General features: G+C 42.2%; 1 protein-coding gene across 1 annotated transcript; it reads left to right on the forward strand.

The window, feature by feature from the left end:
* Positions 1 to 16116: 16116 nt before the first annotated feature.
* Positions 16117 to 25202, forward strand: Smlr1 (small leucine rich protein 1). The gene is made up of 2 exons (XM_006986706.4): positions 16117 to 16375; positions 24939 to 25202. Exons 1-2 carry the CDS (start codon positions 16249 to 16251, stop codon positions 25016 to 25018), a joined length of 207 nt encoding a protein of 68 aa, XP_006986768.1. The 5' UTR covers positions 16117 to 16248; the 3' UTR covers positions 25019 to 25202.
* Positions 25203 to 26473: the final 1271 nt, after the last annotated feature.

The raw sequence follows: 26473 nt of genomic DNA on the forward strand, positions 1-26473 counted from the left end.
ACCTCTGCCATGTAAAGATGAAAACCTTGGATAGAAACTTGCTTTCAAACTCTAGTTAGTGTTTCTGTCACAGAAGTGCACGTGCCATGTAATGAAATCATTGCCCCCAAAAAAAGGAAGGCCCAGATGGTCAGAGAAAGGTTTGGAGATAGTTGAGCTGGATACAAAAGTGAGAGAAATGGTAGACACCTCTAATCTCAATACTCTCCCATCATAGCACATCCAGCAAAGGGATGGTGTGTGACACATGGTAAACTGAGGAGGCCAAATGATTTTGGCTACTGTCAAGAAAACTTACAACAACAAATCCTAGCAAGGATGTGGAGAAAGAGAAACTCCTACACAATGATGGTGGGAAGATAAATACTTAGTCATTGTGGAAAACAGTATGAAGACCCCTCCAAAAAAGTAAAAATGGACTACTGTATGATGTCGATATACCACTCCTGATTATATTCAAAGGCAGTGTACATCAGGGATACTTGTATATTCATGATTGCTACTGGCTGCACTCATCATAATAGCCAAGATAAAGAACCAACCTAGACATCCACAACAGGTAAATGGATAATGACAGTGTGATGTATATACACAATGAATTTCATTCAGCTATAAATAAAAGTGAAATTCTGGCCATTTCAGGAACATGGACAGAACTGGTGATTATTGTTAAGTAAAATAAACCAGACTCAGAGGCAAATATCATATGTTTTTTTATTATTTATGGAATGTGGATTAATACACACACACATCAAACATGAAAGTACAAAGAAGATTATGAGAGAAGAGGAAGACATCTGAAGGGGCAGGTAGTAACAAGAGAAGGTAATGATAAATAGATAGATAGATAGATAGATAGATAGATAGATAGATACATACATACATACATACATACATACATACATACATACATTCATAGATACATAGGAGATACATATAAGAACCAAGAAATATTTCTGGGGAGTAAGGGGACCAGCAAGAAGGAGAGGGAGAATGAGGAAGAGCAGTGAGGGGAATGTTGAATGAGAAAAAAGTGTGTGTGTGTGTGTGTGTGTGTGTGTGTGTATGTGTATCACAATGAAATTCATTTATCTGTATGCTAACCTGAACGTTAACTTAAAAAAATGTCAACAACCATGATTATAAAGGTCTCAAGATACAAGACTACCATGTTTAAAAAAAAAAAAAAACAGATTATGAACATGCAAGACAACTCAGTAGGTAAAAGTGTTTGCTGCACAACCTTGGCAACCAGAGTCTGGTCCCCAGGGCCTTCATAAACAGCAAGGGGCCATGGTTCACCTCTGTAATCCCAGCACTCACACCACAAGATAGGGTACAGACATAGAACGGGCAGGAAGTTCATAATGCAGCCTTATGGCAGAAATAATGAAAGACCTTGGCCCCCAAAACAAGGCAGAACAAGAACCACCAACCCAAAAAATTGTCCTCATACTGCCACAAGTGTGCCTTGGGACATGCTCATCCATACTCACACACAAAACAATTTTGCCAGATGATCAGGGAGTTTGTAGCGAGATCGTGTTTCCTAGCAATGTCAGAAGCTACATCCATAAAGGCTCACCAACATGGCTGCCTAAACATCACCTGAACAAGGACAACAAAAGACATGCCAACATGGACAAGGGAAAGCCCAGGAGGCCTCAACACTACACAAAGAACTAAGGCAACTAAGGAATGATGAGTGGGAGTGGCCAAAATCGTCTCCCCCAGGGAAAAGCACACAGATGAGTTATCCAATACCAAATGGGCAGCTCTGAAAACATACATGTAACACTATACAGACTGAGCAGGCTATATTTATATATATATATATATATATATATATATATATATATATATATATATATAGAGAGAGAGAGAGAGAGAGAGAGAGAGAGAGATACAGATACACACACACACACACACACACACACACACACACACACACACACATGCATGTAGCAACAATTAATGGAAAAAAGAGGCCATGAATTTGTAAGAGAGCAAGAAGGGATACCTGGGAGGGTTTAGAGGGAGAAAAGGGAAGGAGGAAATGATATAATCATATTATAATCTCAAATATAAAGAAGATAAAATTATTGTATTTCTACATATTAGCAATAAGTAACTGAAAATTAAAATTTTTAGGTTCAATTTTAACAGCATAAAACAGCAATAAATGAAATATATGGTCAAAAAACCTACAGAAAATTAAAATGTCTAATAATGTAGGAATACCAGCTCTGTTGATGACAGACTCAACAGAAGAAGGAGTTCCACTCTCTCCAAACTGACCTCTAGCTTCAACATAAATCCAACCAAAATCCCAATCACCCGTTTTCTTTCTGAAGTCTAATTCTAAAATTAATTTAAAGGGGACAAGAATCCAAATAGTCACGGAATTCAAAGTTGTAGGACTCACATTCTTGGTTTCAAGGCTTGCTCTAAAGCTACAGAAATAAAGAGAATGTGGTCTCCTAGAACAGAATACAAAATTCAGAAATCAATCCATACATAAATGTTCAACTGATTTCCAGTGAAATGAAAATGTAAATTTGGTTTAGTGTGGAAAAGGAGACCTTTCAACTAATGTTATTAGGTAAGGTGGGGGACTGGCCCTTGATTCAGGCCATGGAAAATTCTAACTTAAAAAGAATCACAAAGCTTAATGTTATATTTAATACTTTTATACACCTAGAAAAAAGGAGATCTTTATGCTTTATGAGTAGGCAAAAATTTACTAGTTAAAATATACAAAACATTATCTATAAAAGAAAGAAAATAAAGGATACTTCATCAAAATTTAAAACTTGTTTGAAGCACATTATTTAAAAAACTGGAAAAGCACACCTTTGAATAGGAGAGATTATGTACAAAGCAAATAGCCAGTGAAAGATTTGTATCCAGAATACATAAGAATGTAATGGACTAAACCCAGCAAGATAATACAGGAGTGGGGAAGATGGATAAAACATTTGAATACTTTACAGGAGGACTTCTGTGAATGGCCAGACCACACATAAGAAGACGTCTGTAACTCGTTGAGTCTATTCGTCATGTCTATTCGTTCTGTCAGGCTGATGATTTGACAAGTTTGGTCCTTGCTGACTTCAGAAGGACTTGTCCCCTGGGCTAGTGAGTACCTAAGATTATAGCAAAATAAGAGCCCATGCATGAGGTGGTTGGGGTTCACACTTGGATGTATTGCTATGTGTGTGAACTGTGCTCATAGATAAACAGGGAATATAACAGACTGTCTTATTTATTTATTTAAGGTTTTTTTTCATTTTACATACCAATCCCAATTCCCCTCCTTCCCCCTTTCCCCTCCTACCTCTCCCAACTCCACCCACCCCCGCCACCCACCCTCCACCATCTGCTCCTCAAAGAGGGTAAGGCCTCCCTTGGGGAGTCAACAAAGTCTGGTACACTAAGTTGAGGGAGGACCAAGCCCCTCCCCACTGTATCAAGGCTGAGCAAGGTATCTCACCCTTGGGAATGTGTTCCAAAACGCCATTTCATGTCCCCTGATCCCACTGCCAGGGACTCCCCAAACAGATCTAGTCACATAACTGTCACCCACATTCAGAGGGCCTAGTTTGATATGGATGTTCCCCAGCTGACAGGGGGAGTCCATGAGGTCCCACCAGCTTGGGTCAGCTGTCTCTGTGGTTTTCCCCATCATGATCTTGACCTCACTTGCTCCTGTGATCCCTCCTCCCTCTCTTCAACTGAAGTGTAGGAGCTCAGCCTGGTGCTTGGTTGTGGATCTCTGCATCTGCTTCCGTCAGTTACTGGATGTAGGTTTTATGATGACAATTATGGTAGTCACCAATCTGATTATTCGAGAAGACCAGTTCAGGAACCCTCTCCAGTGTTGCCAGGAGTCTTAGTTGGGGTTATCCTTGTGGATTCCTGGGGATTTCTCTAGCACCAGGTTTCTCCTTAATCCCCAATGTTTCCCTCTACCAAGATATCTCTTTCATTGCTCTCCCTCACCATTCCTCCTGTTCCCATCCCCCAGCACCTCCCTTCTACTCCCCTCCCAGTTTACCCAGGAGATCTTAACTATTTTCCCTTCCTGGGGCCCTCCATGTGTGTCCCTCTTAGGTCATCTTTTTTACCTAGCTTCTGTGGGGTTGTGGATTGTAGTCTGGTTATCCTTTGCTTTGCGTCTAATATCCATTTAAGAGTGAGTACATACCGTGTTTGTCTTTCGGGGTCTGGGTTACCTCACTCAGGATGATTCTCTCTAGTTTCATCCATTTGCCTGCAAATTTCATGATGAATAGACTTTCTTTTAATGGCAGCCATCTGATCTATTGACCTTGCAGTGTGCCTAAATGCTAATAAATCTATTTTAAAACCTAGGAGGTTCAAGTATAATGGCATAGTGACATGCCATTATACACATCAGTACAGCAGATACCCTCAAAACAAAACAATCCAAAAAAACATCCCCCTGCAACCACTGAGCAGCCAGCCCACAGCATTATGTGCATACAGGCAGGCACTGGGCGCTCCCCATACAGCCTCTGTCCATTTTACTCACACTTCTTTTCATCTCGATAATAAAAAATTTGTTTATTCATTTTATGAAAATGTGGGCCAGTGTACACATGCCACACAGTACATGTGTCAGTCAGAGGACAACTTGTGAGGGAGTCAGTTCTCACTGTCCCACCTTATGGGTCCCAAGGATCAAACTCCAGGCTTGTTGACAAGCTCCTTCGCCCATGAAACCATCTTACCGGCTCTATTATATTTATTTATTCTCTGTGTATAATCTTTAAAAGATGGGGCTATCAAATGTCAGGTCAGAGAGCAACAGGAAGCTTCATACATTACTGGTGAGATCATTAATTGGATACTCATTTTGGAAAGCCATCTGGCCGTTTCTCATGAGGTGAAAGATACACTTATCAGAATACTAGTAATTCCACTATTAAGTATTTACTCAGGAGAAATTAAAATACATGATCACACAAATACCTATCCATAAAGTGATCAGGTTAGCAGCAAATCAAATACCATCTGGGAGTGTGGACATATACATGGCACCTTCAGAGCAATATGCAATCTACAGAAGTGAAATCCCACCCAGCACAAAAACAGGAATGACTGCTAAATGCAACAGCAGAGATGGATTGTGCTAAGCAAACGTCAGCCAAAAGTCTATAGTCTGCAAAGATCCAATTTCTATGAAACTCTACGATGGGTCAATTTAACCTTTATTGATAGAATATTGGCATTAATCTGCAGCTGGGGGGTAGTGAAGATTAGCGGAGAGTGACTGTCCTTGACCTGAACAGAGACAATCTGAGGGGATGATAAAACAGATAAAACATGCTATCTTCATTCTGGCTTTATGAGTATATAAGTGTGCCAAAGTTCAAATCAAGACAAACAAATGAGTGTATTTCACTGTACCGAAACTATACCTTGAGAAAGTCGAATTTTAGAAAACATTATCCCAGAGATAAAATGAGCTTTTATGTCAGTTTCATTATTCTTTTACATGTGGGGTAAGAGGTTTAAGTGTTCTGAAAGTATTATGAAGGGAAAACATTGCAATTACTAAGGTGGTTTCCTGTTTTAAGAGTTGAGGCACTGCTGTTAGCAATGTTGTTTTCTGTGCCTGTAAGGGCTCCATCTTTGTGCACTGTGTTAACATACATCTATAAACACCACTTTATAGAAGTGACTGTACTTCACAAAACTCTTTTTATGCAGTGGAACTCTTAATTCTGACATGCAGACTCGGTTAGTCATCACTTCCCATTCTGAGACAGAAGAGCCTTCTTGCTCCTCAGATCTAACACAAAACCCACAGGCTGGTTCAGGAATCTAGTGTCTGGACAGACATCTGCCTTGCATTCCCCAACAGGAGGACCGGGGACTCTGAGAAGCTGGATTGATGCTGCTGAAAAGAACTGTCTCTGTTTCTCCTGCTTTTTAGGGGATTTTTTAGGGGAAGATAGACTAGAACTGCCAGATGGTTACAGCTCATGACGGCCTGGCAGCATTCAGGGTGAAATGAGAGTACATTAATCAGCATTCAAGAGGAATGAATGGCAAGAGGAGATGTATATTGATGCTATTTTAGCGCAAGTCAAATTAAACCTGTACAACTGACAACGCACATTAATCTCCCTGTTGCCTCCAGGAGCAGTACAAATGGGCTCCTACTTTCTTTAGACAAACAGCTGTTATTTTTCTGTTATTACCTTGGCAAAATTCTGGAGAGGGCCTGATACATTACCCCTAGTGATGAATACAAAATTTCACACTCTACTTTCCCCGCTAATGAGAGGCGGAAGCCTGCACTGTGGCAAAGAACCTCTCAACTGCAGCCCTGAGACAGTGTTCAAGAAAGCCAATGGTCAGATGTGTGTCGCTCACAAACACTTGGGCCTAAATGAGCTCTGTGGAGGAAACACTGTAGGAGTATTACAAATGTAGCAAGGATTTTTATCTGAAAGGAGCATGAAATAAGATTCTATCTGTCCCCAAACCACATGTTGATGTGTGTTTCTGATTACACACAATGGCATCATGTTGAGTTATTTTATCTGTGATGGTATTTAGAAATAACACTGTATTGAAGAAAAGGCTGGCCCTTGTGTTGGTACCTTTCTTGCTGCTGAGATAATATACCTGACAGAGACAACTTCAGGTGAGGAACGATTGCTCTTGGCTCACAGCCTTGGAGGTGTCTGTCCATAACAGCCAGGGGAGTAGAGAAGAGAACACTTACCTGTTGGCAGGTGAGAGAGTGGGGTGGAGCATGTCAGTCTCTGCCAGCTTTGTCCTTCCCCATTTGTTCAAGCAAAGCCCAGGGCCCCTGGGAGGGTGCTACCCACAGTCAGAGTGGATTTTTCTCCCCCAAGTTAACCCGCTCCAGAAATGTCCTCACAGACACAGCCGTACCATGCCTCAGCAATTCCCTAGGCGATTCCAAATCCAGTCAACAGTGAAAATTAGTCATCATACCCCTGAGTTGAAAACTAAAATACCAAATAGTTGATGGTGTCTGAATCAGATTGAATTCTTGCTCTGGTAAAGCTTCTTTCTGACATATACTATGGAGTCTCTGGTATGCTGTCTCCCTCCCATTTAACATGGATGTCTTTGCTGGGTAGCCCCCCTCATGGGGTGTACTATATTAAAATGATTTCTAGAAGCTCTGAATAGCCAAAAGAGACCAGTTCGAGGAGGTCAGCATCCTCCCAAAGTCATAGTAAAAAGGAAGCAAAATTAGCAAATTTAGAGCTCACAAAATGAGTTGCAAGGTCCTCTGGTATTTGTTAGGATTAGCTCTTCAAGCAATATTCTGTTTTTAATTGTAACAGGCCCAGTTTGTGGATATTTTGAAGCTTATATATTTGAAGGTAGAGGGGTTTTGGTTGTTTATTTGTTGTTTGTTTTTTAAAAAGGAGGAAATATTATAAAACAAGATTGGAAAAGCAAAAGTAAATGCTTCCCTAGACCAAGAAGTAACAAAAAATTATTAGTTTATTTATTTAGGTTTTGTTTTCTTAACATGGGGACTCACTATGTAGTTCAGGCAAGCTTAAATGCATGATCTTCCTGCCTCAGCTTTCAGAGATCTTTGATTGTATGTGTTATTACATCTAACCACAAATTACACAATTTTATTGTTTTTTATTTTGCTATATATGCATAGGTGTTTTGCTTGAATGTATGTCTATGTATCACTTGCCTGTTTGATGCCTCTGGAGCCAGAAGAGGGCACTGAATCCCCTACAACTGGAATTACAGATGTTTTGCACCTCTGTGTGGACACAGGGTTTCAAATCTTAGTGCTCCTAACCGCTGAGCCGTCTTTCTGGGCCCCCAAATGACAATTTTAAAAATGCAAAAAGCCAATAATTCTTTTCATGTCCCGAGGCTTCTGACAATCTTCTAGCATTTTTCAAGCTTCCACTAGGGAATTTCCTTTTCATTACATTTAAAGTTTTATAGGGCCAATAATCTCAAAAAACATAACATTAATCTGAAAGAGGTATTATGTTTGTTTTTAAATTGCTTTGATTTGCACTGAGCTCTACAGCTGTTATTGTTAATTCTTATAGTAATCCACTGAACTTCTATTATTGGCTTGGCAAGGAACTGGACAGGAGGGAACCAAGGGAACCGTGGCTGTATCTTGGTGGCTGTGTCTCCTGACCCCCAGACTGCCCCTTTATGGTTAAACATCCATGAAGCTGTAGATAGGTTCTTGTCAATACACCAGAAGCTAACTAAGATTACTAGGTGTGAATTCTAACAAAAGACATGTATACATCAAAGGCTTCTTTATAGTCATGTGTATTTGTGTTTTGATGGGTGCCCTGCCCACCATAGACTTTTCCAGAGAGATCTTCAGAAGAAACACCCTAAGAGGGAAATCCAGTCCACCATGATTTGAGAGAAAAAGGGTCATATTAACCCAATGAATATGCCACCCAGTTTATAAAAATGCATTTTAAAAATTCCTTAAAATGTACAAAATAGGGGTGGAAGAGATGGCTCCGTGGTTAAGAGTACATACTCTTTTACAGAAAATGCGAGTTCGGTTCCCAGTACCCACACCAGGCAGCCTACAACCCCTCTAACTCTACCTCCGGTGGATCCAATGCCCTCTTCCGGTCTCTGTGGGTATCTGCATTCATATACACATATCCCCACAAAGATACACATAATTAAAAATAAAAATAAATATTAGCCAGCATGGTGGTGCAGGCCTCTAATCCCAGCACTCAGGAGGAAGAGGCAGGCAGATCTCTTGTGTGTTCGAGGCCAGCCTAGTTTATATGGCAAGTTTGAGGCTAACCAGGGCTATACAGTGAGACCATGTCTTTAAGATTAAAAACAAGGCCAGGCGGTGGTGGCACATGCCTTTAATCCCAGCACTCGGGAGGCAGAGCCAGGTGGATCTCTGTGAGTTCAAGAACCAGCCTGGCCTACAGAGTGAGTTCCAGGATAGGCACCAAAACCACCGAGAGAAACCCTGTCTCAAAAAAAAAAAAAAAAAAAAAAAAAAAAAAAAAAAAAAAAGATTAAAAACAAAAACAAACAAAAAACCAGAACTCATTGCACCATAGTCTCTGCTTTGAATTCCTAAATAAACTTTAGCTAAAACTATCTGTCTCAGCTGAATTTTTTTCCTTCAAAAAGACAAGAAGTGGAAAACATTTGCTCAGTAAGACCTTATGATAGCTCTGCATACTAGAGGGCTTATTTTCTTGGGCCCCCATCTCATCCAGGGGAAAGTCTTCACGTTCTCTGTCCAGGACCCCCCTGTTCATGGTACATGCTAATGTGTGATCCAATAGTTTGGGATCTATAAATCATGCAGCATCATACAAAGATGTGCTCACTGTTGGAGTAGTATTAGCTGTCACTTCCTGTCCTCAAATACAGAATTTCCAACAAATTCTATTTTATACAACTTATACAAAAATACATATTGTTGATAATGGCTTATGCAAGAGAGAACTTGCAATCTGAGTTTCGATGGGAATCCAATAGTCTTCTTAGTGTTTTATACATATAGTGTTTTTTTTTTCGGGGGGGGGCATTTTCCAGGGGGCATTACTTCTGGCTCCATATATTTAGAATAAATTTCTCCCCTGCTTCCCACGTACTTCAGTAGTCAGGTGCAGAGAATATCTTCATGGCAATACGACCTTTTGTCCCACTTAATCACAATCCAGGCAGGAGCGCTTCTGGAAGCCATTCCAGATTCAGGACAGTTAAGTATCACATCATACTATGCAAAAATGACTGCAATAGCCAAAAAATCAAATGCCTGTACCACACCTCCCCCCTCATACCTATCTCCAAACGGGGGGCATTTGTGCAAAAGAAGACAGAGTACTAACTAGCTGCAGCTGATAAACCTTTCTTTTTTCTGGTAGACATTAAAAACCCATGGGATGGAGGAGGCAGGAGAGATGACTCATTGGTTAAGAGCATTGATTGCACTTGCAGAGGACCTGGGTTCAGTTCCCAGCACCCACATGGTGGCTCACAACCATCCAAAACTCCAGTCCCAAGGGATCTTTGCCCAGGACTACCCTGTTCATTGGACACTTGTACACTGTCCCAAGCTACCAGGCATGTGTGTGGTACACATATACATGCAGGCAAAAATGCCCATCTACATTAAATCAAGTAAATAAGTAAATCTAAGAATAATTTTTAAAAGGATTTGTGGGGTGATAGGACAGATCAGAGGGTGAAGGTACTTGTAGCACAAGCCTGGCATCATGAGTTGGATCCCTGGAACCTACATAAAGGTAGAAGGAGAAAACCAACTCCAGGAAGTGGTCCTTTGACCTCACTTCCACACATGCGAGGTGGCATGCTCACCCCCTCTACATGCAATAATAAATACACAAATAGATGTTTAAAACATTTTTTTTAAATTCACAGTCATATATACCTATCCTGGTATCACTCCCTGGATCTTGAAAAAGCCCATGCAAAAAAGGGGGATGATGTTTAAATTTCTCTCTATTATGGACGAACTTATTCTCCCCAATGTATATGTTAAACACCTAATCCCCTAAGTGACTATATTTGGAGACAGGACTTTTAATGGGGGTAATTAATGTTCAGTGAGGCCCTAAAAGCTATAATGCAGCAGGACAGGTGTTCTTAAAAACAAAGTACCAACACACACACACAAAAAGGAGACAAACCTGTACAGACACAGTGGTGGTCTGTGAGCCATGGAGGGAAGCCTCACCAGGAAGCAATGTGCCTGTATCCCAACCTTGGACCCCAGCCTCCAGAACTGTGAAAACGGCATCCCTGTTATTCAAGCTGCCCAGCCCATCTTGTCATAGAGGGTGTGCAGATTAATACCGTGGGGAATAAGACTCTTATTCTGTAGTAATAAACTCGAGACTAGTGAAAGAGAAAGTCTTTAATATTCAGTTCTGCAGAACATGTCACCAGTATAGAATAAGGGCAAAAATGGCTGGTATATTGATTCTGTGGGATACTGGCTTCTAACGTCCCCGATGGGGAGAAACTCCTGCATCAAACAGACACAGTCTTCACATTTACAGTCACCACCAAGGGTCCTGCCCTACTGGTTCAGAACAGAAATCCTTATCTGATAAATATCCCGGGGCTGTGACATTGTCTTTCTTTTGATTGTGGGAGCAATCATATAGCAGACTGCCTGAAACATCTCAACTCAAGAGTTCTGAGACAAGCAGGTGCCTAGAACTTCTTGCTTATCTGTGATTCTTTGATGAGTTCTAAGCACACTCTATACTGAAAATGGACCATGACGATTTATTTCTTAGGATGTTAATATACCTTCTCTGACAGCTCCATCTAAATCAAGCAGTTCCCATTATTCTTTCATCTCCTAGTGCAGAAAAAAATACACTACTCAACATTATATATGTATTCCTCCAGGAGCTTAGGAGGCGGTAGGGCATGCAGAGTTACTATTGGGTTATGGTTTCAAATCCAGATTCTGCTGTTTCTGCATGATGCAACCCTTGTTATGAAAACACATGAGTTTCTCCATCTCTAAAATGGTAGTGATGGAAATGGATACTATTTTGGGGACTGGGGAGACAGCTCCGTTGGTAAAGTGCTTGCTGTGTGGGCATGAAAACCCGAGTTCAATTGCTACAACCCATTTTCTTCTTTTTTTAAATCCAGTGATATGTGATAGTGTATGCTTATAATGCCAGAGCTAGGGAGGCAAAGACCAGTGGGTCCCTGGGGTTTAGTGGCCAGCCAGCCCAGCTTAATTAGTGCACCCCAAGGCAGCAGGAGACCCCATCTCAAAAATCAAACAAAACTGAAGTGGATGGTGCATAAGGAACAATACCCATGGTTGATCTCTGGCCTCCATGATATATATACTGGATTGTTATACGTGATCATGCACATACACACATGTGTATGCCCCCACCATGTAGGCATACACAAAACAACATAGTTTCTACTTCAAAAGCACTATAGTAAGAATGAAACAAGTTACCATGTATGTGCAGAGCCTAGATTAGTGCTTGGGACCACGTGACCATTCAGCAGTCTGCTGTTGTTTATTGGCTGTTAGCCTGCTGGAATGCGCAATATGGACAGGGACTTTGTCCTTAAATGGCCACAGTGCCCAAACGGTTGCTTCTGAAGCACATGCCAAAGCCAGACTAAATATTTGTTACCTTCAAATGTGAATGGCAAAGGCCTGCGGGGCCTCTGTCCACAAAGTCCACAAGCAGAGATCACTCTATTGCTTGAAACCTAAATTTCTCCTGATCTCAGAGTCCTCAGTTTTGTGTTTGTCATGAAAGTGCTGTCAAGTGGCAGTACAGTGATGGACATTAAAGTTCAGAGGGCCAGTTAACAAGAGCCAGAGAAACCCAGGCTCGCTTACGAATGCAAGCGGACTTAACATTGACGTTGTGAGAGAATTTCTGTTTCAACAAACTACCACCCACGTAATGAAACTGAACCATTTCATCGGAAATTGGCGAGCTTGATTTCTGTTCCTGACTATTGGAACTGGCTCTGTGGCTGTATGCAATCTGATGTCAGTCCACGGTGCTCTGGCACCTTCTGCTGATGAGCTAGAGAAGTTCCCTTCCTCTGCGGCGTGTCACTGCTGTGAGTCACTCTTTATGACTCAGACTCAGGCAGAATCCAAATCAGATGCCTGGCAGCTTTGGGATTGGCTTCCATTGGTCAGTTAGCAACAGAGACCCCTGGCCAGCTGTTACTCAGAGTCCACTGTAGGAGACAGCATGGCAGTAACCAGCAATTTTATCCTAAATATCAACTTCTGTCAATTGTTTGTGCCTCAAATCATGTAAGTCAACAGTGGGAGCATTCGTCACCAAGGAAACCAACAGGGCAGTGTAATTCCCCCACAAGATCTGCTCCTCTAGCTCCACCAAAGCAGATTTTTTTCCAGTTGTACTAATGGTTATTCCTCCATGGCAAGGAGCCTGGGAAAGAATGTGCTAGTCACTGGGCGGCGGTGGTGCATGCCTTTGATCCCAGCATTCGGGAGGCAGAGGCAGATCTCTGAATTTGAGAACAGCCTGGTCTATGAAGTGAGTTCCAGGACAGCCAGAGTTTATTACACAGAGAAACCCTGACTTGAAAAACCAGAGAATGTGCCACTCTCATGGTGGCAAATTTTGAGTCTGGTCCTCTATCTTGAACCCCTTATTTCTGTCAGGTCCCCACTGGCCAGCTGATTCTTCACCCCTCACAGTATAACAGCTACACAACTCTGTGTCTTCCCCACCCAAACCTGCCAGCTCTCCTGGAGCCAGGTCTATTCTAATACCATCTCCTAGCCACCACCATCATGGGAGCCGGACATGACATTATGGATGAGAGCATGACCTCTGGATAAAAATCCTAGCTTTGGAATTTACCAGGGATGTGCCATAGGCAAGGCTTTTGCCCCCATTTCTTCATCTGTAAAATGAAGTTCTTTATACCTTTACCATAAAAATCCAAAGATCAGAAACAAAATGTTCATATAGACATAAAATAGGGATTGTTAGCGGCACCGGTGAAATTTATTTCTGTTCACCCCGTTATTCACTGAGGACTGTTCCTATCTCTCTGTCCCTCCTCCCTTCCCCTCTGCTGTCTTCTAGCTCATAACCATGGCATTTTGATTTGAGACAAATTAAGCCACTGTTATTTCATCTATTCCTGAAAGAGTTGCCAGATATCTAAGTCCATGCACATCTATGATCAAAGACCTTTGGTGGACCTCCCTTGTCCAAATAGCATTGTCCTGAGTGGGCTTTTAAGAGTCTGGAAGCTCTGATACCTTTCTTGTTTGTTTGCTTGTTTTTTGTTTGTTTGTTTGTTTGTTTACCACCTTCAACTCCTAACACGCTCTGTCTTTTGGCTGTTGTCAATTCTTTCTCTTCCTCCACAAACCCTACCAGTTTTCTTCTGACTTGTGTTTGTCTGAGGTTGACTGCCTCTGATCCTCGGGCTCTAGACAATGCTATGTTTTCCATCAACTCAGCCCAGTCCCCTCATTGGAATTATCGAGTCCCCACCCCAGAGCTTTGCTTCAATGTGGATCTGGAGCTAACAGTGTTGTCGTTCACATTAGCCTGTCTTTGCCCACACTCAGCTAAGCCTTGGCACTCAGGTAAGCCTTGCTGAGTGGAACAGAACGGAACAGTCTACCTAGCAGCTGCCTGACATTGCCCCTGGATGTCTCCAGCTCATGGAGGTTCCTTGAAGATTGACACTTCACAAATTAGCATCCTGGTCCAGCTGAAAGAGCACCAAAGAGCCCTCCCAACAGAAAGCACACAAGAATCATAATGGCAACATCACTCTGTGGCGTGGCAGACGAGGAGGAAATAAAGTTCAATGAATGCAGACTCAATACTGGTGTTCTAAAGCCTTCCTTCTGACTTTGTTGTGTAGAGGGAAGCTGCTGACTGTCATCTCCTCAGGGATACTGGAAAAGCCCTCCCCCCGCCCCCCACCCCCGCCCCCCACCCCACCGACCTTCTCCAGTTGGATTTTTACTGAGGGTACAGATTTCAAAGCTGAGACTGACTGTGTGGCCACAGAAGGTCCCAGATAGAAGAATGTAGCTGATGCTGAAGACACTTTTTTATGGTGGACTCCATCCGCTGCCCACTAGCAGCGACCTAAAGGGTGGGACAGAGAGAGAACACAAGCCAGGAATGATGCCCTGGGAATGGCTGCCTGTCTCCCTCAAACTTTTCCAAATGTCCCAGTGATCCTCTGAATCAGGAACGAGTCTTTTTTTTTTTTATTTATTTATTTTATTTTACAATACTATTCAGTTCTACATAACAGCCACAGATTCCCTTGTTCTCCCCCTTCCTGCCCCCTCCCCTTCCCCCCAGCCCACCCCCCATTCCCACCACCTCCAGATCAAGGCCACCCCCGAGGACTGAGATCGACCTGATAGACTCAGTCCAGGCAGGTCCAGTCCCCTCCTCCCAGATTGAGCCAAGCGTCCCTGCATAAGTCCCAGGTTTCAAACAGCCAACTCATGCAACGAGTCCAGGACCTGGTACCACTGCCTAGATGCCTCCCAAACAGATCAAGCCAATCGATTGTCTCACCTATTCAGAGGGCCTGATCCAGTTGGGGGCCCCTCAGCCTTTGGCTCATAGTTCATGTGTTTCCATTCGTTTGGCTATTTGTCCCTGTGCTTTATCCAACCTTGGTCTCAACAATTCTCGCTCATATAAACCCTCCTCTTTCTCACTAATTAGACTCCCAGCGCTCCACCCGGGGCCTAGCCATGGATGTCTGCATCCAGATTCCTCAGTCCTTCAGGAATGAGTCTTTTAATCAGCCGTAGTAGTTCAGCATCTTTGCAAAGTCACCACTCAGCTGGTACAAGGCAACTCAGTGGTAGTCAACGGGTCGATGTGAACCTTGACATTTGCTAGTTTATAGTACTTTCTTATTCCGGGAGTCTGGAATAAGCAGTCATAGCACCCATACATCCCGCATTCAGGACCAAGGCCAGTACGAGCAGACAGCACAGCTGGACGTGAGCTACAGCAGCTAGGGAAAGGCCTGACCACCGTCCATGCCACCACCCACTTCTGGCTATTAGCTGCGTCTTCCTGGACTGTAAAGGGGAGGGGCTGTGACCTCGGCTTTGTATACCCAACTTTCAGATCAAAGGTTAGGTTCTAGTAGAATTAAGTGATTGTTAAATGAACAAATCAATGCACTTTCCGGAGAAGTACTCAGAGCGGGACCAACCAGACAGTTTTCGCATATGGGAAGTATGTGTTTCTTTTCTCGGTGTTTGTTACATTAACTATGTGCATTAGCATGACTATTAAGTCATTTTTTAGCTCTGAAATTTAGGAAATGGAATAAAAGTTCTGGGTCTGGGACTATATAGGAAGAGCAAATAGTAAGAAGATTTGCTGAAGTCAGACAATCTCAGCTCGCCAGGGCCATCCCAACTCCTGCCGGGAAGCATTCATCTCAAGGGTAGCTTGGGAGACTTACTCTTCAGTTCTTCTACACCCTGTAGCTGAGTTACAGAATAACCCGGCAACAATGCCCCAGAATTCACCCCACTATTAAACTAGAGCAAAGTCCACAGCAGGTTTCATGGAGAAGTGCCGAGCAAAGGCCAGGACTCCAGGAAAGGACGACCACAGACCAGGGACAGTCGCCTGTCCTGAGTGAGGATCCCTGTGCCAGCCCCAGCTGTGGGGGGCCATGAGCTCTGTGCTGTCCACCTTCTTGCAGGAACTCCCAGGCCCGTTCCTAGTCCTGGGGATCTTCCTGCCCGTGACTCTGCTGCTTCTCCTCCTGATTGCCTACTTCAGGATCAAATTGATGGCGGGTAAGTGTGAAGAAAGAGCTGGTCCTGAAAACACACCAAAGCTCTGGGAAGCTGGAGAAACGTACCTTCTGGGTTGACAGATGTTTCTGCCCCAGCCCTCCCTTAAGATCCTTGATGAACTTGGGCAAAGTTTGATACTTTCAACTCCGTGGGTGATGAGGTAGGTAGGGTTTGACCACTTGCTACAGGGACTCCTTCTCTGTAGTTCTTGGTGGACAGACAGCTGTGAGTCAGCAAACTGGATATAAGGTTTCTTGTTTGTCTCCTAAGGCAACAGATTCATAAGCATTACTCTATCCATGGTCTGCCTTTCCTATGTGACAGATGTGTGTGTATGTCATGGTCCTTGTAAGGACTACTGTCAGTCACACATACGCTGGGTTCCCATTGACACCAAGTGCCCAGGGAGAGGTTAAAGGATTTGGATGTCACGGGTGGGAACTTGGGTCCACTTTATCACTCTCAAGTCTTACCTCGGCTGCTTCTTGGACAAGATTGACTTTCACAACCTCAGAAATGTATCAACCATGAAATGAGGAACAGAGCAGGTCAATACAGTCTCAGTACATACATACCCATGTGCATGGCTCTACACACACACACACACACATACACATACACATCTATGCATATATATATATATATATATGTATGTATGTATGTATGTATTTGATCATGTGCATATGCACACAACATCCTCAGCCACTGAACTTCTGCTTAAGAAATGTTCCAAGCATTTTGTTATCAGTGTTTAGCCAATGCAAAATACTAGATACTGGACTATAGCAGAAACTTCCTATAAAACCATAGTATTGTATTTAAAAAAGACAAAATATATTCAGAAGCTTAAGGTGATCTTTCATGGGGATGTGGATCCTGATGTAATAGGTGATGATTGAAGGTAATTGAGCTTCATTGAGCTGATGTAATAGAAATTGAAGGAGCTAGACTGTGTTTTGAGAGGCTACATTTTGATTTGGTTTTCAGTAAATATTAGATGCCATAAAGATTAACACTCATTTTAGTAATGCCACTAAAGATCAACCTGCTTCCTAATTTGGATGGTTTCATATCAAACTATGAAAAAAGCAAAATTGCAAGCTGGCCATGGTTGTGCACAGCTATAATGCTAGCACTCAGCAGTTCAAGCAGGAGGTCTGATTATATTTGAGTTAACATGGGCTACAGTGTGAGACTCCATCTTAAAACACATGCCTTTAGTCCCAGCACTCAGGAGGCAGAGGCAGGTGAGGCTAACTTGGTTTACAGAGTGTGTTACAGAACAGCCAAGGTTATACAGAGAAACTCTGTCTTGGAAAACCAAAAAGCAAATGGAAAGTCCCTGGTCTTCTACAAAATCTTGCCAAGTTCAAGCAATGCCTTCCTGTATGCTATTAAGTAATACCCAATAACTGGTGCCCACAGCAGAATAATTAGGGACACTTATGTCTAAGGTGGTACTTAGAACACAGAGAACATAGATTGCACTACAGAATCCTACTTCCCATCAGAGCCTACTGGAGAACCCTGTAGCCCAGTGGTTCTCAACCTTCCTAATGCTGAGACCCTTTAATACAGTTCCTCATTTTGTAGGGATTCCAACCATAAAATTATTCTTGTTGCTACTTCACAGCTGTAATTTTGCCACTGTTATGAATTATAATGTAAATATCTGTGCTTTCTGATGGTCTTAAGTGACCCCTGTGAAAAGGTCATGACCCACAGTTTGAGAACCACTGCCATAGCCTTCCGTGTCTCATTTTTATGAACAGCTCTTATCCATGCTCTACAGGACCCATGTGACAAATTCTTTTCTTTATAAAGAGAGTCACTGTCCTCAAGATCGGTCTTCTGGAAACTCTGCATCCAGATGTTTAGGATTCCCAAGCCTTGGAAAGACTCCAAAACAAGGAGGGAACTGAAAATGAAGACTCCCAGGCCTTCATGGCAGTGTTCCCTCAGGCTTGCACATTGGCTCGTTGCTCAGGGGTGCAAACATTTCCCCGTGGAAGACCCTTCACGGTCACCACAGTGACCACTTCCAGTCACAGATGCCCCGGGTTCCCACTGACACTGGGAAGCAGAAGAAGGGGGTGTCAGTCAAGGACCTAAGTTCTTTACATACTTCAGTTTTATCTCCAGTCACTCCTTAAGCAAGATAAAATCTACAGCGTCTCAAAAAGCACAAAATAAGGCCAAAAGGTCAAACGAGCTTCTTGGATCTCAGTCTTTCAACCTCTGCTCGACAATTATGAATGATTGGGTGATTCTGTGGGACATTTGCTATCTGGGAGAGTCTCTAAAAAGAAAACAGCTCAGTTTTACCACTTTTCTTTTCCCTGGGAAAATATCTATAACATGAAAAACATAATTGAGTGCCCAGTGTTTTTACTGCTGTGATGAAACATCATGACCAAAAGCAACTTGAAAAGGAAAGAGTTTATCTGGCAAACATATCCTGAATCACAGTCCATTAAGGGAAGGGAAAGCAGAAACTAAAACTTGGTAGGTATCTGGAGGAGAAGCTGAAGCAGAGGCCATGGAGGGGTGCTGCTTACTGGCTCGCTCCTGCCTTCTTATAAAACCCAGGACCACCAGCCCAGGGGTGGCACTGTCCACAGTGGGCTTGGCCCTCCTACATCCATTATTAATCAAGAAAATGCCCTACAGGTTTCCTACAGTCTAATCTCCTGGAAGCATTTTCTCAGATGAGGTTCCCTTCTCTCAGAGGATAATGTGTCAAATTGACATTAAGAAATAGCCAGGACAGTGCTGTTGACCACACTGCTTGGTCTAGAACTGCCCAAGGTATACATATCACTGTGACTATTGCAGAATGGCCTCCATCTGTCCTCAGCACATCCCTATCTAGGTAATTCGCCTAGAGATCAAGTCATAATAAAAACCACATAATGACATTTTTAACTCAACAGCACTGGGAAATGATGTTGAAGCATGTAAGTAAAGGGAGCCGAATAACTAGTACTTCATCCTTCTCTCTCCAAATGATATATGCTAGTGAGCTTGTCCTAACTCCTAGATTTTCTCACACCATGGGTCTGCTCCTTTCCTCTCAAATTTTTTATACTTTGAAACATAAGATTGACCCTAGGGGGCAGTGACACTGGAGCCTCACACAATGAGAGGCACAGAGCATGGGTGAATTCCTTCAAACAACTTGAACGCTTGCTCCAAACATACGTCCTTCCTCTAGATAACAGTTGTTAGTCATTCAACAAAGATTTGTGAAGTTACTTGAGGCAGTTTTCTGCTCTTATGACTGAACACCACAGAGTAATTTATTTTTTAAAAATTAAACATTTCCTATAGTTCTGAAGACTGGGAAATCCAAGGTCAAGTGGCCCCATCCAGAGAGTTCGCACTTGTTTGTAGAGACTCCGTGGTCTAAGGCAGCACACAGCAAGAGGGGTGTATCTAAAAGACAGATCCAAATTATTTTAAGTTCTGGTTTTTTGTTTGTTTTGTTTTTCGAGGCAGGGTTTCTCTGTGTAGCCTTAGCTGTCCAGAAAATGGCTCTGTAGACCAGGCTGGCCTTGAACTCACAGAGATCCATCTGCCTCTGCCTCTGCCTCCCAAGTGTTGGGATTAAAAGCATGCAACCACCACAGCCTGGCTCAAAGTTCTGCTCTTAAAGGCCCCATCTGGGCCTAGAGCTTTAGAATCTCATAATAGTGAAACTTCAGTGTGAGCTCTGTGGCAAACTACATTCCAGTACTACTATATCTTATGGCAGCGGGACAGATTTTCACGATAGACTTTGAGACCAAGAGGAAACAGTCTTACATTTAGAAAGCTACAAAATGCATCAGAAAAAAATGTAATCCAACACTAGTTACATAAATCTGCATGTTTCTGATCTTGTCCTCAGACCAAGTTAAGGCTAAACTCTGCCCTTGAACCCAGCCAAGGCTGAACCCCGATCTTCCACTTTAGTCTTTTTCAAAATGTCAAAGCTGTGACCTCTCACCAGGCAGGGTCCTCTAACACCTAAGGGACATCCCCAGTGATGGAACAAGTCACCTTTTCCATTGTCACCCTCTTTTGCTGGTTCTCAATGAAGTAAGTACATCCAGGCTGTAGGCGGAGAAGCCAGGAGTACAGAAAGCACCATTAACTACAGTGGGACAATGCTGTGCATCAGTTACTTAACACAATAGATGTCTCATCTACCGCTTGTCGCTTAAAAACTGTAGTTCTTTCTGTAGTCATTTCCTAAGGGTGTGTGGTATTATTCCCTCTCCAGTTAGAGGGCACATGAGGTCCTTTGGTCCAAATTAAAACATCACCAGTTTTATCCATTGAAGAGCATCAATTTAAAAATTATAAACATATGGGCAAGTGTCTCATATAGTTAATCTTCTCCCCAGGGTTACAGCAAGTGCAATCATTCCTATTTTGTTTCTGTAAAGAGAAGGACATTGACAGATTAACTGGTGTGTTCACAGAACTCCAGAGTCCGACATTCCAAAATGGAAAACCAGCCTGTGTACCTCATATATCCTAACTTTAGACAGAGCGTCACTTTTAGATATGATGGGAAGTGAGTGGAGGTAATGTCATCATTCAACATTAATCCCTACTCTTCAAGCCTTGAGAGGTAATGGTGCATGGAAATTTAATTAGTATGTAGAGAACATCAATTTTCTCACAAAGGAAGAAAGAAATTTCTCTAACATCCTGCACACTTTAGTCTGTCATTTGCCTTGAGAAACAGCTCTTGGGGTGGAGGACTGAGTCTTAAAACTTTCTAGAAATAGACAAACCCCCCATCATCACTGCCATGGACATTTTTCACTCCCTAGGGTGCAAGCTGTGATCTTCCTTTCTCTCCAGTATTCCAAAATCTCTATCTCTAGCACCACCTACCTCCCAAGGTATCATAACCCTGATCAAGAATAAACTGCTCTAAAACAACCAATAGTATCAAAAGCAGTCATTGTATTAGAGTGTATCTGCTGAACGCCCAAGAGTTTAGTTAGATATAAAATAAGTAAAGCTAACATTGGATCAGGTTGTGACCTTCAGCAGCTGTGCATTATAAAAAAAGACAAGGAACATCTGAAAACACAGTGCATTAAGCTAAAGCATCTTCCACTGAATGTCATGCCTAGATTTTAGTTCTGTGTAAAGAGGAACGAGTTAGGAGAGTGAAGTTGCTAAGATTCCTGACTACAGGGGATTACTATTAGTATTTGAGTCTGGAACATGGTTTCTCTACTTAATCTAAAGCTTCAGCCTCCTCATCTGTAAAATAGAAATAAAAATAGCAGGGTTAAGCTATAGGGTCGGTGTGGGAAATGAGCAGCTACAGAGAGTAGTTGATTTTTTTTTTACTCTGGAGGCCCACCACCCAGCACCCAAATAAATACTCAGAGACTTATTCTTACTTATGAATGCCTGGCCTTAGCTTGGCTTGTTTCTAGTCAGCTATTCTAACTTAAATTATCCTGTTTCTCTTTAATTACATGTTGCCTCTGGGCTTTTTAATCTTTCTTTATTCTATGTATCGTTATTTCCTTCTTATTCCGTGGCTGGCTGTGTGGCTGTGTGGCTGCGTGGCTGGCCCCTGATGTCCTCCTCTCCTTTTCTCGCTCCTCCCTCTTCCCTAGATTTCTCCTCCTATTTATTCTCACTGCATGCCAGTCCTGCCTATCCTTTCTCCTGCCTTGCTATTGGCTGTTCAGCTCTTTATTAGACCAATCAGGTGTTTTAGGCAGTTAAAGTAACACAGCTTTACAGAGTTAAACTAATGCAACATAAAAGAATGCAACACATTTTTGCATCATTAAACAAATATTGCACAGCATAAATGAATGTAATACATCTTAAACTAATATTTCACAAGAGATGTTCAAAACAGTCCCCATCCTGAAAAATGATAAACCACTATTACTCCTGCTGCTTATCAATCCCAAGAAATCCCTATTTATGTCATTATAGGTATCATTATAATTGCCTTATAATAATCAAGCCACCCTTGGTAACTCACCTAGAAAGCAGTAGACACAATATGAATCCTGGCTATCGGGCTCCAGGGCTAGCTTTCTTAGCCCACACAAAACCAGGCAGGTTTCCTATCAGCTAATGGGCTTTTTTTGGTCCAGGCAAATAAACTCACTACCAAGTTGAAAGGCAACTGTGGGAAATCTGTAAATAAGGGAAGAATGTTTACAAAAGCTTTGGGTGGATTGGTGTTTTAATATAAAAGAAATACAATTTGTTCCTAATGATGGTAATTCTTTCACATAAATATTTATCCTGAGCCAGGGAAAATTCTTCACCCATGGCCCAACAGAGAAAAATCCTTATTGCTCCCAGAATTGTCCATAACAAACCCAGGTATCTCTTCAAGCCACCTGCTTAATTTCTCTCTGCACATCCTCCCTAATAGACTCTTGGGATTAATATGATAGCCCAAGCTGTTTAATATGATTGCAAGCAGTTCGGGGAGAGGAGTAAATTATTTCAATTCTCTTATTTTCTACAGAATGCCTTTGGCAGACATTTGGTCACTGGCTAAATTACTACAGCTCGCTAAACTCTCCTTCCCTCATCCTAGGTCTCTGTGTTTTTGTTTTTGTTTTGTTTTGTTGTTTTTCAGCTCTCTCCCTTTAGTCTCTTATTTGGGCCACCCATTTTCGGTCCTGCATTTAAAGCACTTCTTATCCAGGTGGAAAAGAAATTACTATTATTCCAATGAGTTCATACTCTCAGAGGTCATCTCAAAGGAGTATCTTTAAAATAGCAAATCGTATATATGGAAAAGCAGTGTAACCCAGCAGCTGATACTGACTCTAAAGTCAGGCTTCCTAATACCAAATCCTGAACCCATCCATTTCTGGAGTCTTGGGGAAAACTGCTTTATCATGGTCTCTCTCTGCCCCAAAATGCTCAGCCATAAATCGAGAAGAAGGCAATTTATGTCACTGCAAGTAGACAAGTTAACACATGCAAAACTAGCACTGTGTATCTGGCACATAACTGCTGAACAAATACCGCCTTTTCAGTTCTGTGGCTCACATAGCCCAGGACATGTCTTCATTTGAAAATATGGAACATTCCCTATATATCCAAGCCAGGTAGGAAACATTTCCTAGGTGCATGGTAAAGGATTAATGGCATACCTTGATGTGGATACCAAGAATATGGTCAAGGTCAATTCCATATACATGACATTAGTAAGTGATGTTGGTGGCTGTCAGTGGGGAAATGTTGTTTGGTGTACCAGGTATATATAAGGAATATATATTGAGACCTTAACAGAGATCTCAAGGTTAAAATCAAGTTTGGTTCCTGACAGACATACTAGTTGAATACATGAGCAGTGAGAAGACTGATGCAAGGCAAGGAGGTGGGAATGAGGCAGTGATGAGAGTGAGTAGGTAAGACTATGTTGATGTTCAAGAGAGGAAATTGGGGGTTTGGTAAAGGCCACTAGGTTTAGAAAATCCGGAGTAAGTAGGATGCCACTTAAGACTCTTAATATTTTAGCAAAGCAGTTTTTAATCTAAACATTTTTGAGATTAAGGAATTCATAGGCTCTGAAAAGTTGAAAGAATTGCCAGTAAAAGATGTCAAAAGTTTAATGTCCAAAAAGAAAATAGAGAACAAGTTGATTTGTCTAAGGATGACACACACCCAAGTGGATTTTGGGAAAAGAGGATGGATGGAAACCTTGTTTTTCTAATTCTTATATCCCCAACTCCTGACCTACACATGTCTAATGAAGGTTTCTTGAATATGAGAATCTAAACACCTGCTAAATAGGATACTTACTTGCATGTTAATGATCTTTAATGCAGCGGCCGTCTATCCTAACCAGGAACATCCTTTGGAAGTGGCTGAGGAGGGCCAGAGAGATGGCTCAGTGGGTTAAAGGCGCTTGCCGCCAAGCCGGATGACACGAGATTGGTCCCTGGCACCCAGATGGTGGAGTGCGAACAGACTAAATCAAGCTCTCCTCTGATCTCCGCATATGCTGTGCCATGTTCATGACCACACTCGTACACATGCAGACTGAACATGAATGTAACTTTTTATAATTCAAGCTCTCCTCTGATCTCCGCATGTGCTGTGCCATGTTCATGACCACACTCGTACACATGCAGACTGAACATTAATGTAACTTTTTATAATCCAAGCTCTCCTCTGATCTCCACATGTGCTGTGCCATGTTCATGACCATACTCGTACACATGCAGACTGAACATTAATGTAACTTTTTATAATCCAAGCTCTCCTCTGATCTCTGCATGTGCTGTGCCATGTTCATGACCACACTCGTACACATGCAGACTGAACATTAACATAACTTTTTATAATCCAAGCTCTCCTCTGATCTCCACATGTGCTGTGCCATGTTCATGACCACACTCGTATACACGCAGAGAGATTATTAATGTAAATTTTAAACGGAAGCTGAAGAGGTGAGGTCCCACAGTAGAGACCCATTCTTCTGTAGCCCACAGAAATACTGGCCAGTAGCTATAAAGGGTCTAAAGCACTCAGGTGTCTACAAATTAATCTATTTTTTTTCTTTCAGTTGATGAAGAACTGTCTCAGATTTCTGATCGCCAAAACAAGTATGGTTCTTCCCTATATAGGCAAATGAGACGAAGGTGACTGTTGGGATCACTCAGTGGATAAAGCACCGTGAATTCTAAAGGTCACAGAGCAGTGGTCAACAGAACCCTGGGGAAGTGAGGACAGTGAATGCATCAGCTACTATCACAGGACATCTATGTGATCTGGTATTAATGGCAGTTCTTCAGAAAGTGCCAAGGACTAAAAATCTTATTATGCTCAATGCATAAGGCACATCATGAGTTTCTTTTATTGTGACTACATTTACTTGAGGGGGGGTGTTTTTAAAATAAAATTTCTAGACCTCATCATATCACTACACGAAAGCTCACATAATTTTCCCTTTAAAGGTGAGGAAACCCTGACAGAAAGCAAATAGTAAAAGATGGTGCTTGGAGGGAGAGCTGTGAATGTGCCACACAAGAGTCTTCCATTTGACCCCCTAGCTGGTCTAAAACATGGCAGCTTCAGACAACATTCAAGACCTTTGTGTCTCCTCTCTTCCCAACTGCTTTAAGTCATCTCTGTGGCAGGCCACGACAAATAAGTGGAGTCTCAATGGTATGGGTCACTCACTAACATAGCTCTCCACATGGTGGAGATATTGATGTGGTCGTACCCGGGAAAGGAAGAGAAGGCAATGGTCATGTAATCCCCCAAGACAATAATTCAAGTTTTTTAGTAAAACCCAAACATCTGGGAGCTATTTCTAAATAGAAAGTCAGCACTTCACTAGCAGAATTCGTATCATTCAGTGGACTCTAAAGAACACAGATAATTGAAAAAAAAGAAGCATTCATTCAAGGTGACAGTTAAAATAAGATTATGCTCACTACCATATTCACCATACCTCTCTAGTTAATAGCAACAAAATGTTCAGTACTCCCTAAACCTGGCTATATTCAAACCTTTGCACATGACTCCATTGTGCTTTGAGTGGGTTACTTATGAAACAAGTGTGGTCTTTTTTTTTTTTTTTTAAGTACCAATTGTGGTAGTGACACTAATACAAGCATACAAGACTGTAATGATATGAAGGCAGAATGTCTCACTGTAGCCTGATACTTCTGACTCTTTCAGGCCCTCCCTGAAATTCTTCACAGGCGTTCAGTGACCTTTCTGTTGGCACTTCTCAAGAAATGTAACTCTCAGCTCAACTGAAGACATTCGCTTGTCCATTTCAATAGCACTCAATTCTATTGAGAATGTATGTTGGGTCTTTCAGAGTTGGGTAATTTCTAAGTGTTAATGCCATATGGAAGAAATAACACTAGACTTTCAGTTCTGGGAAGGATCTCTTTATAGCCTCTGGTGGAAGCAGTTTGTGTAAAAATGCTTTCTTCAACAGGAGGTGCGAAAGGACACAGCAGAGTCCCATCTTGGGCAGCTGCCAGCCAAATCTGTGGTTCAGCCATTAGAGTTTGCTCCCTCTTCCCCCAGAAACAGGAACGCCAGAAGTCTGAGCTTTGGCTTTGATGGATGTCTGATCACTAG

This window comes from Peromyscus maniculatus, chromosome 16 (genome assembly GCF_049852395.1).
Source record: "Peromyscus maniculatus bairdii isolate BWxNUB_F1_BW_parent chromosome 16, HU_Pman_BW_mat_3.1, whole genome shotgun sequence".
Classification (NCBI taxonomy): domain Eukaryota; kingdom Metazoa; phylum Chordata; class Mammalia; order Rodentia; family Cricetidae; genus Peromyscus; species Peromyscus maniculatus.